The 17,265-nt window shown below is 40.1% G+C and overlaps 2 protein-coding genes across 4 annotated transcripts in view; one reads left to right on the forward strand and one right to left on the reverse strand.

Annotated features, from left to right (window-relative positions):
• Positions 1 to 3,051: 3,051 nt before the first annotated feature.
• Positions 3,052 to 16,444, reverse strand: RPS24 (ribosomal protein S24). 3 transcript variants are annotated; one of them, XM_048060220.2, is made up of 7 exons: positions 16,352 to 16,444; positions 15,573 to 15,638; positions 15,008 to 15,217; positions 14,394 to 14,504; positions 13,515 to 13,532; positions 11,614 to 11,649; positions 10,535 to 10,734 (listed from the first exon to the last, which is right to left on the reverse strand). In XM_048060220.2, exons 1-5 carry the CDS (start codon positions 16,352 to 16,354, stop codon positions 13,527 to 13,529), a joined length of 396 nt encoding a protein of 131 aa, XP_047916177.1. In that variant the 5' UTR covers positions 16,355 to 16,444; the 3' UTR covers positions 10,535 to 10,734; positions 11,614 to 11,649; positions 13,515 to 13,526. The 3 variants fall into 3 exon arrangements, with proteins under 3 accessions (XP_066856391.1, XP_047916177.1, XP_047916179.1); XM_048060222.2 differs by lacking the exon at positions 13,515 to 13,532; XM_067000290.1 differs by lacking the exons at positions 10,535 to 10,734; positions 11,614 to 11,649; positions 13,515 to 13,532 and adding an exon at positions 3,052 to 3,061.
• Positions 16,445 to 16,525: 81 nt separating this feature from the next.
• POLR3A (RNA polymerase III subunit A) overlaps positions 16,526 to 17,265 on the forward strand; it is a 35,924-nt gene continuing 35,184 nt past the window's right edge. The window contains 2 exon segments of the mRNA XM_067000289.1: positions 16,526 to 16,789; positions 16,911 to 17,046. Coding sequence (XP_066856390.1) covers positions 16,746 to 16,789; positions 16,911 to 17,046 — 180 coding nt within the window. The 5' untranslated portion in view covers positions 16,526 to 16,745.

The following is a 17,265-nucleotide window of genomic DNA, read 5'->3' on the forward strand; positions in this document are numbered from 1 at the left end:
TAAAGTAATAAATCAAGAAAGCCTGCTGTGCTCCGATTATTCTCAGTTCCTTATACACAACTTCTTTTAATGTCCTACCTGCAAGGCAATGGGGGGAAGCAAAAGCGAGGGCATAGTACAGAAAAAGACAGGACTGGAGAGAATCAGGTTTCCTCTTTATAGCGATTCTATCCATTGCTGCTTCCTCCTTTTTTGGTTGTAGTCCTGTTCTGCCTAAAAGCTGGGTTGAAACCAGAATTGTTCTCTCCCTGAAAACACCTGTGTGAGCTCTGGGAATGTGTTTCTTCATGCATAATGCAGTAACTGGCCATCTTCTAGAAAGATGTGCATCGTATCTACAACGAAGTGCAGAAATACATCCCAGACTTATGCGTTACTATACCTCATATTACTCCAAAAAAGTCAAGTGCAGCCTTACTACTAACTTCAGTAGTTAGGTATCATCCTAAAGGTCTCTTCTATAAAGGACAAGAGCACTGATTTAACTAATTAACCTAAAACAACTTCCTAGAAGATGAACTGAAACCAAATGAGAACATCTACATGAAGAAATTACTTCAAATAATTTAACAAATATTTTAATTATGTGAATTTGCCATACATGCAAAACCAGAATGCCCCAGAAATGCATTAACTTTCACAGCCTACGCTAAGATAACTACTAGCAGGAAGCAAGCAAGCAGAGTTCACGAGTCTTTTCTAAGACTTATAAAGCAAATCTTTCTTCTGTAGCTTGTGGAAGCTGTCTACGTTTATTTTCTTTTAGGCTTTATAATGTCTTTGGGAAGGACTGTAAACGATGTAGAGACATATCTGGCTCCCAGAGTAGAGGACTGTATGACCTGTAGTCACAAGTGCTCTGACAATGTTTGCTGTTGTGTTGCTGGAAAATCCCCCATGTCCATCCCGAAGCTTTTATTTTCTCCTTATCCCTCATTTGCATTCTCCCTTTAATCCAAACAACAATATGAGTTCAGCATTTCGACAGGTTGTCTTCAGTATCATTTCTATCCTGAGGGCTAGATCCAGGATGTACAATTGTTCTCTACAGGCTTTTTCATCTCTCCTATAGAGCATTCAGGAGGGTGCAAAAATATTTCAGCGTTTTAACAGGCACACGACTATAGAAAAGGAGGATAGCACATTTTAGCATTCAAAAGGGTGGATGCCAGATGAATACAACAAAGCTGGAAGAAGCCGGATAGATAGCCAGAAAGAGATGACACAAGGTGCAGGAGAATGGATTTTAAATCGGTGCTGAAACAAACCACGTTAACACTGATGTCATGAATTCATAGAGTGTTTGCAAACCACAAGTGTTTGTTTTCTCCTCAGGGCAGTTTGTGTTTGTTATATCTGACAAGAGGAAAGGTGAAGAAGAAAGAACTAGTATGTTTTAAAGCATGATAAACAAAAAGGGTTCTATATTTATTTTTGTGTGTGTGTGTTTGGAGAAGAGTTTGCTCTCTGTGATTTAAACAGATTCTAACTGGTCAAGGGTGGAAGCCCTTCAAAAGGAGGGACAAAGGGAAACAGAACCATAAGTATGGTCTAAAGTCTGAATGCTGAACTTAACTAGCGATTTGCCCACATCCCATCACATAATGCATTACCTGACACTTCCAACACTCTAAAAAAGGAACTCAAGCAGTCTGTGGATTGTCCAGAGTATATTTATCCTATAGCTAAGAGGTGGCGATTATCTGCAAATACAGCACAAATACATATATTTGCTTGCAGTGCAGTTTGACTCCAAAAACATCCCAACATTTTGTTTTCTCCTGTTACCCCTCTGCACATAGATGGTTTAGAAACCTGTGCCTGATGGCAACCATGGAGGGGTCCCACTAATGACAAACAGCAAAGGATGGTTCGTTTTCCCTTGTTGTCTGGGATGGCTCCATAGAAATAATAAATGCTAAAATCAGAAAGAATTGTTTCACTGCAGTGAGCAGATAAACTCACTGAATATACATGACTATACACAAAATATCACATAAGAAATAGATATAACACAGAGCTCCATTTTGTATATAAAATAATCTGAGTCTTCCTCAATCATATAACATTTTTAAAAGAAAAATAATTTTCTGATGTATTACAAGATTTTTGAGACCAAAACTGAGTTGTAAAATATAACCAGTACTTCAGCGTAGAACTGCCTCTCACTGCTTACTGTACAGTAGCCAGAACATTTCCCACCGACATACAAGAGGAAATTCAAGTTCAGTTCATTCCAGAAGTTCACACTTCAGAAGGGTGCTGCTATTTTTAGCTTTCCTTTTTTTTTTTTTAATGTATGTAGGTATTTCTTTTTCTAATTGGAGATATCTAACAAATGTTCTAAAAGAGACATATAAATGGTGAATTTTTAAGTCTACAGACATGCCCAGAACAGCTTAACTATCTTCAGGTGACACCTCATCGGGCAGGCAATTTCTTGTCCTGTTCTCGCACTAACGGGTGCTTAACAACCTAGCTAAGTAGAGACAGTGGAATTAGTTCGGTAAGGGAAGCTTTAGCAAAAGCAGAATTTTAAAGAATTTGAGGGTTTGTATATTTGCTTTTCCCATGTAATAGTCTTGGCCTTCATTTACATTTACAGCATTAAGGAAATCTTCTAAGTATTTTATCCATGTATCAATTATTCTCTGAAGAGGGCTTCACTGTATATCTACAACATTGCACTTGTGCAGTAAAAACAAGCATCTGAAGAACCCTCATGAAAACAAGTAAAAGCCAATTATTGTGATTTGTGTTTACATTCCAGCTGTCTTCTAATGAGATTTTTTTTCCATGCCATTAAAAAAAAAAAAGCCGATGGCGCTGTCACTTCTGGACTTAGAGATTAAGTTCACGGAAGCATTTAAGTACATATTTCAGTTTTTGCCTTAGAGCTGAGAGATTTTCCTGAAAACATATAATTTAAACATACACTGGAGTGTTTTCATGAATTAAAAGCTTGATGTAATAGACATAAGTAAATGCACAATGAGATTAACTCAATCATCTGTCTGTATCAGCCTTCTTTCCCCAGCTCAGAGTAACCGCAGTGCAGTTACTTACCTGTGATCATAAATGTGCGATGCATTTCAAATTTGAATGGTCTAGAGCCCTTTTGTAGGGACAGATCTTGTTCCAGAGCATTTCTTCCAGCCTACTAACATTTCTATGTGACTTCAAACTGGGGACCAATGACAAAATGTTACACCTTGTTGTTGGCAACACATGAACCCCAACTTTTACAGAGTACTGCTGATCCTCCTGCCTACATCAACACAGATCTAGAAGCTGCCTATGGCCCCCCATAGGTGTAAGTGCTCCTGTAAGTCCCTTTGCCAAAGCAGCCCAGCATAAGCATCTGGCCCACATGTACTGAAGAAACTGACTTACCTCCTACAGGAGAAGGGAAGCGGAGTGAATATGCTTTAACATACCCCATCTGCAGCTGCTGCAATAGCACAGTGAATGTTCCTGTTTCTTAAAGGGCATCATGCATATCAAACCCCTCTCAGTCTTAATTACAAAACAAAAAATAATACGATACTCTTACTGTATGTCTTTATTTACCCTCTCATCTGCTCTGGCATTTTAATATCCACGTTTGTTAGAAACAGATGCCTCAGTTTTAGCACCTTCTTGAGATGGCTTAATACTCTAGGTAGGATCGAAGACAGAAGAAAAAGACACTACACTGAGCACAACTTTTGAGCAAATGTGCTTGAATATTCATTAAACAACATTTAATTTAAACAACCAAACTCTAAAAGCAGCAACATATGGGCCTGCTTTATTTTACATAAACTGAATAGGAGGTTGTGCCATTAGTTTCTGCAGACATAATGTTCATTACAAATGAAGTATGTTTTCCTTTAGGGAATGTGCCACCATTTCTGTGTCAGTACAGTGCTGTGATTCCCCCAAAAGGTTCAGTCGTCTGCACAAAGTACTCTTCTTGACAATGTGTTTCCAAATGTAAACAAAATTCCCATAGATCTTCATCAACAAAGGGAACCTGGGGCAAATTAAATTCTTTAATGAGAAACAAAGAACCGAGCCCTCACTTTTCAGTATTTTATTGTGTTTCAAAGACCGTCTTTTCTATGTAGGTTTTTTCCTTATTCTTTGTGAATAAACATTTTTGCATCAATAACTGTATGATGTGTGGTTCTACAGTCCTCTGCTGGCTAAATGATTCCTTTGCACAACCTCCTTGACAATCTAAGCTCTTCTCTGTCATGTACATTCAATGAAAAGCAGGATACTTTTGCTCTTGATGTTTGTGCTTATTGGAAATGCCCAGACAATTTTGATTATGCAAACTCCATTAAAAGTATTTTACACAGGATCCTGCATTTCACATTGCAAGATAGCTGTTCAAGTGATAAGACAAGTAAGAACAAAGTCTTGGGTTAAGAAGTACTAGTAAGAACTGAGCTGAAAAGCAAGAGATGCTTCACAGCATCTGAGATTGGAGGATCTGTTTTCTGTGAGGTTGTTGTAACTGCCATTAAAGTTACTGAGGAACATTAATAGAAGAACAGACCTCAGAGATAGCTTAAGTTCAGTATTTTGTCATAGGTGTCTGCTACAGTATTCTTCCATTTACTAATTCTAATAAAACAGTCACTGAGACAACAGCTTTTGAATTAATAAACCCTCTGGAGTGGTTTTTTTTTTTTTTTAAACTTTACTAAACAAAGTCTGTTAATTTAGGATTAATGTAGGTTAATGTAGCTGTGAGACTACAAGGTACCAAATCATTTCAGTGCATTGTCACTACCAAAAGCTAATTCCCACATAAGCCATTGAAAATATTTGAGACAAATCTGTTTTCAAGCCAGCTAACGCATGGGAGCTTTTGATTCAGCAAGAATGGTTAAAAATACCACCAACTAGGCTCAGCACTGTTAAGGACAGCTTTTAAAGGAAAAGTAACTTCACAAGCTATCTCAGCCCAGCAGAAACAATTACCTGCTCCTAGGCAGCTGCATGGCAGCAGGCTGAAAACACTGGCTGGGACATGAAACAGGGACTTAACAGCTGGGCTGAAGCCCAGACGCCACACAGTTACTGACCCAAAGATTGCCATGTAGCACTTCACTCAGGCTGAGGCTCAGGGGAATTCAGTGCTTCGTGGACACCGAAGCACTCACTGAGACCATTTCCATAGAAATCCTGCCTCTGGTCTGCTGGAAAGAGAGCTAGTGCAGCAGATAGACAGAGCATTACCTTGATACTGTTCAACTCCCCAGTGTAACGTTTGCTTGTTTTCTGACCTAGGGACAAGCCCCTGAAGGAGTTATTTTATAGTAATAAAAAGTTAGTTTATTTGCACAGGGTCTTGCATTTTTAAAACATTTCAGTACTTAAAAAAATGACTTTGTACTTACCCTTCTGTGCTTCATCTGTTAAGTGGGAATACAAGAACTTCCAAATCTCGCAGGAAGATTGTCTGGTACCATCCTGACAGAGACCCTGAGTGCTTGCACTTGCCTTGAATACTGGTCTAAGTTTTCCTACGACAACACTCCCAGGTTTGGTCTGTGTTAAAGCTTCTGTAAAATATCTTTGTCCTACACTGAGTCTATCACATAAGCCACCGGTCATATGCCATATAAACGAACTAGTGCCAGTAGCCAAAAAATACTGTTAACCGAAAAATATTTGAAAGCAACTTTCAACTATACTAAAATTACATCTTTTCTAAAGCATAAGACACAAACAGGCAAGGCAACTAACAAGCACCCAAGCCCTTGAAGATTTTCCTATGTAATAAAAATGCCAAAAAAGTGATGGATATTTTGTTTTACTTCATGTTTAATGCTAGATGTTTACTTTTTAGCATTCCTTGGTGTCTGGACAACTCACTTCCATCAAGTTTTCTCTGGTTTATGCCCCAGTACAGTGCTTGAGTGTTTGTTGAAACAAATGCTATACAGTTTAGTGCTAATCAAAACATAGCCCTCTAAGTTTAATTAACACCTCAAAACCTGTAAGTTTAATATTTGTATGTGAGCACAAACTTCTCCCAGTTCTATGTTCCTACATTTTAGTTAATTTCGTAAAGCCCTGAAGATAAATCTTAAACCTTTCTTCCAAAACCAGAACTGATCAATTAAATATTTAAAACCTGAGTTCTAACAGCTCCCTATTTTTGTAACAACCCTATGGTTCACCCTTAAAAAAGACTTCATTTAACTTCTGCTCTGCAACAGGACCTGTCAAACTATAGAGGTAACAGTAAAAATATGTAAAACATGAACAACATTTAGAAATCATCCTTTTCCTCTTTTTACTTTAACAGTGCTAACCTACTTGCATTGTCATTTTAGTTGCTTGTTAAAAAAGACAAAATATCAAAAAGAAGTGTCAGACCCAATTTTCTACTTACAGCCAACGCTGTGCAGAAGATACAGATCTGAGGTCATCTGATGCAGAAGTTTTATTATCAGTGATTGAAACCTGTTATCAAATCAACACAAATGATGCCTGGCTTAATAAACAGGCTAGCGAAAATTGACAGAAAATGATAGCAAGGTAGTAGCTCCAGCACAATCAAATCAGATCATCATGAAAGGCAGCGAAGCATGTTTCTCTTAACACAGGTCAGTTTAGAGTCTGGCCAGTTTATTAGATAACAAGCTGTATTTTAACCCAGTGAACACAAGTACAAACCATCATCATGTACCCATGACAAGGCATTGCATTTGATTTTTTTTTTTTTTTTTACTGATTGTAAAGCATCTGCAGCATACAAAATCAGAGACGCTCTGAATTTACCTCTGCTTCACCTTACTACTTCACCTTACTTAGGAGCTGTGTATATGAACAGCAGTAACTAGAAAGGAAGATGGAGGATTTTTTTTATTATTATATTTGTAGAACTGGTTATTGATGGCCAACTCAGGCAAAAAGCCCCACAGCTGTCTTCTAGTGCACAGGATGTCTTTTAGTCACTTTCACAGCTGCTTCATTAAACACAGCCTTCACGGATTCAAGACTGGAATTAAAAGGAAGCTTACTGAAGTCCAGATGAGGATAAAATTCCACAGAGGGGGTTCTGTTGCTTTTTAGATACAGCTTCATAGACTTCATCAATGTTACCAACAGGCAACATATGATTAAGTTTCCATTTAATCTCTTTACAGCAAAGGAAACCAATAACTAATATACTCCAACGTGCCTAATCCTGACGTTGAGTTGTCAAAGCTTCAGCCTTTTCATTGTACCTATTAGAAGCATTGCAACCAATCTGTTCATAAAAGTAACTTACTGCTATTGCATTAGGTAGACAATGAACAAAAATATTCACACCCATACCAGCAACTTCTGTTGTTCAGATCTAACTTCTGACCTCAAGACACTAACCTCTTCTCCTCCAGACTCAGTTTCCCTCTATCTCTTCATGTGCTGTAGTTTGTCTTTTGCCTTCAGGATTACATTCTCAAGACAGAAGCTGCCTTACATATAAGACCATGCCTTATCTATGTCAGTGAACCTAAAGGTGGAACCTCAATAAGAAATATGACTACTTGATCTAGCTTCAAGTCAAGCTCTGAGGCTGCTGCACACAACTTTTAACATATTTCACAGAAATACTTGATTTAATCTCACTTGTCTAGCCATATGATCAAGTCATTACTACTACTATAAAAAACCACACACATTTCCTGCAACATTGATATACCTTCTAAAAAAAAAAAAACACACATAATTCAAACAAGTCCTACTCATTAAAATGGTAGTTAAGGGAAGTCTTTCCATGTAGAACAATTTCACATTATTCATCAATTGTTTCGTTTTTAAGTTGCTTCTCCAAAAACCCTTTGTAGCCTAATTTGGGTTCCAGATGGCTCATTAAATAGATACAATATTTAAAAGTTCTCTTTGAAACTTGGGTTCTAAAAAAATGGGTATTGTTACATGAAGGTCAGGCTGAAGTCCAAAAGCAGCTAACAGCGACAAAAACTATCACCTATAGATGATGGGATGCACCAAGATCAGCAGGAAATAAAAGGGTACCTTCAACACACAGTAGAGAAAGAAGTGAAGATTCCTGTTCATCAGTGCTTTCCACTTAATTGTTTTACCTCCCACAGGAAAGGGGATTAACCTACAGTCTCCTCACAGTATGATACGTGTATTGAACTTCTGAATTACAGAACATCTGCTACACATAGCTTAACGTGCAGCATACGAAGGCAAAATGTTGGCAGAATAGAAACTTGCATGAAGGGCTGCTTCTCTCTCCAGACTGTGGAAACAGGACTTCCAACAGCAGCTCTTCAGTTGCCCGCCGTTTTCCAAGTGGAATGACAGGAGAAAAGCATAACCGCATTAACACTGTTGCAAAATAGTGGAAAAAATCTGATTGGACTAATTACTTTCAGATCACTTTAAATCGTTTCCTCCCCTTCCCATTTTTTGGGCTTACTGCCTCCCGCTGTAAGACAAGAACACAGCTTATCAATGTGTGGTTATAAGCTAACCACGTAACAAAACACATCAATTGTTACACTGAATCACTAGGTCAGTATTTTTCGCTGTCAATCTTCAGTCATAGTAAAGCACCACCAAATACCGAAGCATGGTACCAGGCAATCAGACCACTGACTTCAAGCCATTTGCTTTGGACAGCTACTGTACTTAAGCGAACCTTTAATGAAAAATCACTGAAGATACTACAGTATTGCGGAGAGAACCTTCAATTCCAGAACTAAGTTTTTCTTCAAGACGAACATGACCTTGGAAACAGTATTTTTTCTTACGTTAAAACATCAAGACTGTGCAGGACAGACACCTGTGTCAGGATTTATTTATAGATTGATTGCTTATAACTAAGGTAAGAGAGATTCTGAAAAGAACTTGAATTTGAGCGTCAGTACTCCAGAGCTTTAGAGCAGTCAATATTTTGAATATGTGGTCTTTACTGAAAAATCAACTTCCATTCAATTAAAAACAAAACAAAAAAAATGCAAGAGTATCACACAAAGCCTCACATCCTCAACAACTATTTTTCATGCTTACTTTCAAATGAATTGACATCTCTGGCAGGACATTTCTGCTTCCTTCCAGCTTTATTTATTATGAAAAATAAGTATTTAAGTCTCATATTTGTATTGCTGTGTTCACACCACCCCCTAGTGAGTATTCAGTTATATTTAATGTGAATTCTCTCCTTTAGTTTTGAACATTTAATGAAAGTTTTTACTCCAGGTATTACCTTAAAAAGAGGTTTCGGTTTAACTCAATGCTTTATGTGAATAATGTTTGCTCCATATCCTTCAAAATCCTTTTGCTAGTCAGAATTTGTCACTTATTCCAAGCGTTCCTACAGAGTCAAGAGTTCAGCGGACACACCAAGTAGCATAACAAATCTTATTTCTAATTCCCCTCTATCAACTCCTCAGATTTTAATTTGCATACATCCTTCTGGAAGAACATCTAATTAGCATCCATCTTTGAAGGTCTAAGATAAAAAACACCTTTACTTCCACAAGACTTAAGAATCAAAACTAGTTATTGTAGAAGCAATTAGTCCCTGATTATACATCCCCTTAGCCTAATTTCATTACTTCACCTACATTTATAAAAAAATAACTGCAACTACCCTTTCTTTAGGTCAGTTGCCTAACCCCAAATACCAACGTCAATGAAAACAGAAATACTATAGCATGAGGTACAGCAACTTTATTGCACAGCTGAGAGTGATGTTGCTGTACACTGAGAACAGCAAACGCACTATTTGGAAAACCAACTGAAGGTACTAGAAAAGACAGGGTTTTATCTGTACCTACCTGATATTGTATTGAAGTTAATAGGGTAACAGTATCCCAATCACTTCAACTGTGGCTCCAGGGTTGTTCCCACTCCCCCTGCCACCCCCAAACACTATGTCTTACCTGTATGTCTTACCTGTATTGCAATATCCTGCCTCAGTACACCTCAGTACAACTGTAGTACAATTTAAACGCACTGCACTTACCTAAGAATGAGGTCAGAACCTTTATCAGCATGTCCAGTAGAGCTGCCCCCGTCAGTTTCAGTCCTATTTACTGTATAACTTCTGTTCTACCTGCTACTCAAGAGACCTGCACCAGAATGTTCTTAAAAGCATAAAGCATGCCTCATCCAACAAGTAATCCAACTCAAATAACTCTTAACACCACCAGATAAAAAATTAGAGATAAACTACACAATTCACAGAGACCCCACAGCCTGTCTTGACAACCCAGGAACCAAACACTAGTTATACTAGACTCCTTCAATAGCTAAAAGCTGAACTGTGAAATATGCAGCTCTGAATCTCTCTGCTGACATGTTTTTCCTCTCTCTTCAGCTGTACTCTGCAGGTCTATACAAGCAGTCAAGCACACCTTAAAAGGACTCTGCAAAACACAACCTAAACAATAGATGACAAAAGCACGCCTACCTCCATTGAGTTAACACTGCCTGCTTGGAATGTCTTTAAAACTACTATCCATAGAAAGCTTGGATTCATACTTCAGATTGATACTCAAAGCAAGAGCTGTTTAATTATGAAAAGATTTTAATACAGTGCAAATAGTGCACCAATCTTGAATTTTTCAAGCTTTACAAAACAGTAGTTGTCCAATCAAAACCAAATGGCAAACCAGCAATTGACTGACATAGTTTATTTGATGTTACAACCAGATGAGCAGCTTCTCTCCAGAATAATTATTCCTGCACTTCTTCACAAAATCATGTAGTCTGTAAAGGAAAAGAAATATCAGTTCCACAAGAATAAAACACATTTTTGTAGTCACACCACTATACGGCCTGAAAAACTGGTTACCAAAGAAGCCAAGGCCAGGTGAACAACAATGCCTTTCTTAGAAGAATGCAAAGTACAGTGAAGTCTTGAACCGTCATGGCAATGAGAGCCTAGATTACAGCATTTCTCTAGACAAGCTCAACAACCTACAATTGCTTTGACAGCCTCCTGCTTAAGACATTATACTCACTATCAACTACTCACTATCAACTCCCAGGCAGTTACTTAAAAATAAGCCATTCAAAATCATTTGCAGTAAAACCAGACTTTGGTCTGTAACTGCTACTGCCCACAACATATCCAATTCACTTATGTTTCTGCAGCAAAGATAGAAAAATGAAATCTAGGACTTGTCTAAAATGGTATCAGAATTGTTTAGAAGGCATTAACTTGAAGTATCAGCAAGAAAACAAAGTTGGCACCAAAATAGAAGTCATGCAACTTTGACCTATTTAAGACAATACAAACCTACCCTACCCTTAGCACACTTACACTATTTAAAAACAGAAATGTTTTACAATAAGACTAAATATCATCTTTTAACAACAGTAAATCTGAGCTTAGCCTGAGCCATTACTCCAGTTTATCTGCTGATCAGGTATCTCATGCAAGTTGAAGTTACAAATTATCAGCTCACTAGTAAGCACAACAATGAATTTTAAAATATTTAAGTCTCCCTTAGTCTTCAACTCTTGCACTATGTTCTATATCAGTGCAAGGACCATGCTCTTTGCATAAATAAACATTGAACCTACATCATGGTCAGACTACTGGCCACTGAATGTGTACTCTTACAAAGCATTCCAAAGTCATACCTGTTTTCCGTTTTCCATCTTAAGTATGTGCAGTTACTGAAAAACAAAAAGCATTACTTAATAAGAGAACAGTTTTAATCAAGGTCCTACTACTGCAGAAGATACAGACAATATACTTTTTTCAATTGCTACAGAGCAACGTGATAGGAAAACCTTGAAGTCTAGACTACTGTAGAAGCTAAGGACTTAGGTTTCATGCATTCCCTCAAACTTAAGATCAGATCTAACAATAGCTGTTTACAGCTCAACTAACTCTCAGGATGCAATTGCATGTTCAATTATACCTCCAAGATAGAAGGCCTTTATTTGCCTATCTATTCACATTACTGTTTGATTATGCTTGAAAAATACTTGTTTGAAAGGCTCATGTGTCAAAGGCTGTCAAAAGTGACATTTGTGCAATAGTGATGTTAAAAGACATGGGTTTTTACTCTCAAAACTACAGACTTTCCTTTGAAGAAGTCTAATAATCCAGTCCCTGCACACTTCTGAGATAAACAATTGTCACATATCATGTAGGTGGACAATAAAACATATTTCAGGATTTCTATTAAAAACTGCAGATAGCTGTTAAAGAGCATGTTGAACCACGCCACATCATTATGTTCAAACACATGTTTTTCAAGACAAAGCTTTAAGACAGGAGTGTATTCTGCAAGCTTTTTTCTGTGATACAGCATAGAACTCTTCCCAACCAGATTTTTCAGAACGCATGCCAATTAGTCTTTAGTTTATGCTTAATGCAAAGACACAATGGCTAACAAGACTGGCGAAGAAGATCTAAACCCTGTAGTCATAAACTAAAGGATCATTTTAGAGGACATTCAAAAAACTTTAACCAAAACAGTTCTCTTATTACTGAGAATGCATGCTAGTTTGACAAGTACTTGAAAAACAAGTCTAGGGAACTAGACTCTAGGGAACCTGCTTTGGCAGGGGGGTTGGACCCAATGACCTCTCGAGGTCCCTTCCATCCCCTACAATTCTGTGAAGTCACATGCTGTGTAATTATCACAAGACAACCGTGTCTTGATTTCTAAAATGCTTATAGGCTTTAAGAAAATTTAGATGAAACAGTTTTAGTTCAAGTGACAGTTACTTAACCATTCTGTATTAACACTCAGTAACAGCCACATTGAAGTACCAAAATTCTTGAAGGGAATAAAGTCACCCACACTACTGCTACCAGTGCAACACTGAATGACTCCCTTAACACTTAGAAGAGGGTGCTCTTTACACTGTTACGTTGCAAACAAGTTTAAAACTTTGCTATTGAAACAACACTGAAGCAGAAATGGAAAAAGGTTCCAAACAATAGCTAGCCCTCACCCAGTTGTTAGCCACAACGCTGATTTATCATATCTAATGACTACAAGGACTTCATTTACACAGGAATAATTTCTCAGAACAATTGCTGTGATTTCTGTCTTAGCTTTCAATATTGCAGGCCAATAGTTAGTTAGAAGTTTAATGCTGACAGTTTCATAGTTAACAACCACTGTCTCAAACACATTAAGCTGTGACATGACTTAAGTTTTCATAAAGATACACAACTATTTTTGTGTAAAGGTCAAGTTACACATGCAATTGCACCGTACTACTTTGAACCAGAGCCTGTAGTGTTCTGAACCGATGTCTCAGATCAATAGCTTTGCTTTCTTCTCGATGGGAATTCCTTACTTTTGTGGTATTTTGCTATTTTTGAAAATCTCCTTTGCTATTAGCCAAATTTTACTTTTAAGTCACGCAGAATAAAAATCATTATGTAGTCATCTGAACCTTTACAGGACAGACAGTTGAAGTAAACATGTATGCATGCAAGGCAGTACAGTGCTTCCATTTCAAGAGAGAACAAAGTGTTTCAGTGATTCAGTCACCACATCCATGCTTATTTCCAGTACCTGCTAGATACTTCATTTCTGATGGAGAGTCCCCAAGGAAGTAGAAAAAAGCAAAAGTGAAGATTACTTAAGTTTGAGATGTTAAAGCAACTTAGTAGCTACAAAGCTAAGCATCAAAACCCATCACCCTCTCCTCCCTCATTAAAATACTGTTGCAAAATCCACCTAGCAGCACAAACCTACTCAGTGTTTTCCCACGTGCAAAATTCAGCAAAGGAAGGTGACGGTCTTCACAGCCAGGCTATTACGTAGCTTTGGTGGTTTTGGTTGTTTAATGATAAATGAATTCAATCTCCCTCCAACCTGCATACCTTTTAAGTTTGTATCAAGTTCCAGCCACAGCACAGGAAGCTCCCAGCAGGAAGAAAACCCCCAGTTTTCCCAATCAGACCCTCAGAACCAATATAAAGCAGCCCTTCCACTTTGTTCCTATTTACACAGAGTCCTTACCACCCACACCACTACATATCCTTAACAGAATTTCTAATAGAACACTACCTCGGCAGACTAAGTGTTAGATATTTAGGCAGTCAGAGTAACAAGCGTTAAGAACATCTAATTTGTATACTGAATGACTAAATTACAATATTAAAGCAACATGGTTAGATTTAAGAAAGTTTAACTTCAGTCAAGTGATGTAGGAAACAATAATTTAAGAAGCACGGTTTCTTGGTGTATCAGTTAAGCTGCAGGAGTGATGAGCAGAACTAAGCTACTGGGCTGGTAAGAAGCTCTATGTGACCACACAGATTACCTTCTGTTATCCCGTAGAACAGGTAAAAGAAAGGGAAGAAATACAAAGTTATTCTGTTGAAAAATTTCTACTCGACATTTCAAAAGTAACATACACAGTTCAGCTTACAGATCATCTCATCCTACCTTCTTGCCAGCACCGACGTTAGCCTTAGCTGTGCCTCTGACTTTCTTCATTCTGTTTTTACGTTCCTTCCGCTGCTTCCTGGAAGTCTTCTTCTTTTCATACAAACCATGCTATCAAAAAACAAAGTTATATTTTACGTCTGTTTGCTGATACTAACTTCCAAAATGAAGTTTTCATGTTTTGAGCTGAAAGAATTGTACTATTCCTGGAACTCTGAAATACTGTTTGAACCTGAAATACTAAATAGCTAGAAATTTCAGTAGCTAATGAATGACACAATAGAACAAGCACTAATATCTTATATGGATCAGTCCCCTCTCTTACACTTCTTTAAGATCTTTAGTAGCAATTAGTAGACTTTTATTACCCAATGTCAGAAATAGCACTGATTTTGCCTTCCCCTTGCCACCTATAATAGGCTGTAAAAAAAGCAACCTACTTTTCCAAACGCAAAAGCTAATCTATACAGTACTTCTAACATCATTTACAGAACACTGAATTCCCCATATACATCAGTACTTCCACAAACTGTAGTTTTTATACATGTAAATGAACCACTGAACACTCGAAAGCCATCCCTATCGTTTTCTAGTTACTGGAAAACAAAACCTACCCTGGCAAGCCTGTGCTTTGGTTCATTTTTCTTTGCATAGTCGAGGGAATCATAGATCATGCCAAAACCTGTTGTCTTGCCACCACCAAAGTGAGTTCTGAAGCCAAATACAAAAATCACATCAGGGGTTGTCTTGTACATTTTTGCCAACTTTTCCCTGATTTCTGTTTTGGGGACGGTGGCCTTCCCAGGATGAAGAACATCAATCACCTAAGAAGACATTAACAGGTTGTTATAAAAACAAAAACCAGTCAATATCCAGTACAACAGCCACGTGCTACACTCCCACCACAAGCTTAAAACTTGAACTTATCAACCTTAGCAACACGAAGTATTACTAACTTAATGCAGAAATGTTCTTAATAGCTTCCTGCTTATAATGACAGGTCAGCTCACTACTTTGGCATCAAGATTTACCTTCACTGCACACGAAGACATTTAAACACATAAGCTCTTACACAGTGACAGCCAAAACAATTTCCAGGGCCCCTTACTTATAACGATTAAAAGAACACCTGCAGCCCAGAACCAACAAAAAAATCAAGGCGTTTTTCACTATTTTTACCATCTGCTTGCGCTGAAGCAGTCTGTTTGTCATGAATTTCCTGGTTCTGATGGTCACCGTGTCATTCTGCAAAATGAAGTATAAAGAAGTGAAACAAAATCCTGGTTATATATATATATATATATAATTCCAAGCCTAACAAATATATAAACCATACACAGTAGAGTAACAGTCAATAGTTCACCATGAGATAACAGCGAACTCACAAGTGTGAGCTCATGTGTGTGTCCTCACAAGCACACTGGTCCTAGGCTATAAAAACCACCTCAGAAAAGTACACCGAACTAATTCCAGTCTGCAAGCAATACAGCAACATCTGTGCCCCCGCTATCCTAACACGCTGAAATGGCTTTTAATGAAAGACCTCAATTGTAAGGCCGAGCGCTGCAGTTACGCACAGACAGCTTCCTTTGGGGAACTAAACGGTTGGTCTCATTAGGCTTCTCAGCAAAGAACAGCCATGAAGCCAGTACACGAGCAGAGCACGCGGCACTCCTTTCAGGGGCCAGAAGCTGCGCAGCACTACCCTAACAGCAGGACCTCCGGCCTCTCCGTCCGGGCAGAAGCCAGGCGACACAGCAGGGATCCGGCTCCCTACTGCCCGATACCGCTGCCAGGCCGCAGCAGCCCCGCCGGCCGGCACGGCCGGTGCCCGCACCCCGTCTCCCCCATACACGCCCGCCCCCCTCGGGCCGAGCCCCCCCGGCCGTGCCGTGCCCCCCAGAGCCCCCTCAGCGCGGGGATGGCGGCGCGGCGGGCGGATGGCGCGGGCCCCTCACCATGATGGCGGCTGGCTGGCAGGCGGCGGGCGCGAAGAGGAAGGGGCGGCGCCGCGCGGCCCGGCATAAGGCGGCGGGGCCTCGGCGCGGGGCGGAGCTGTGCCGGGAGTGTTCGGCCCAGGGCCGGGACCGGGGGGAGGCGACTGGGGCGGCGGGGGGGGGGCGCTTGGGCTCGGGAGCGGGTCGCGGCGCCTCGCGTCAGGTCCCGCTGCGGGTTCAGTCGCTGTCCGGCTGTGCCCGCTCGTCCCTCTGACGGGGTTTGGGCACTGGCTCGCAACCGGCGTCCCGCGGGAGGCCGCACGGCCGGCCCGGCGTGGGGCGGTGCTCGGTGCCGGGCTCCGTGCTGTGCTCCGTGTCTGCCGCCGGCCCGCGGGGCCGCGCCGCCACCGCCGCCATGGTGAAGGAGCAGTTCCGAGAGAGCGACGTGGCCAAGAAGATGTGAGAGGGGCTGAAGGGCTGAGGGGGGCTCGGCTGGGGCCGGGGGGCGGTGGGGAGCGGGACGGGGGTGGAGGTGTCGGTGTCCCCCGGGTCGTACTCAGCCCCGTGTCCCCCCTGCCAGAAGCCACATCTGCTTTGGGATGAAGTCCCCCGAGGAGATGCGGCAGCAAGCGCACATCCAGGTGGTCAGCAAGAACCTGTACAGCCAGGACAACCACCACTCCCCGCTGCAGTACGGCGTGCTCGACCACCGCCTGGTGAGAGGCTTATCATTCTTCCTTTAAAAAACGTCCTCTTCGTAGAGTTGCTTAAAATTGTGAAAACGTGAGATAACTGGAGTACACTGTTCTTTCAAAATACGTGCGTATGCGTCTCCAATTGCACAAGCTCTCAGTCGCTGTGCCAGCTGCTTCCTGCATGGTTTGAGAAGGTTCCGCAAAGCATCTTAAGGGGCAGGAGGTGTTTGTTCTGCCTGC

Source organism: Anser cygnoides, chromosome 7 (assembly GCF_040182565.1).
Source record: "Anser cygnoides isolate HZ-2024a breed goose chromosome 7, Taihu_goose_T2T_genome, whole genome shotgun sequence".
In the NCBI taxonomy this organism is placed as follows: domain Eukaryota; kingdom Metazoa; phylum Chordata; class Aves; order Anseriformes; family Anatidae; genus Anser; species Anser cygnoides.

What these genes read in the sequence shown, in the direction of transcription:
- RPS24 (XM_048060220.2), bottom strand. An exon ending in TGCTTCAGCGCAAGCAGATG is followed by an intron (nt 15,218 to 15,572) that starts GTAAAAATAGTG and finishes ATGTCTTCTTAG; the next exon opens with GTGATTGATGTTCTTCATCC. An exon ending in CAAAGCACAGGCTTGCCAGG is followed by an intron (nt 14,505 to 15,007) that starts GTAGGTTTTGTT and finishes GTTTTTTGATAG; the next exon opens with CATGGTTTGTATGAAAAGAA.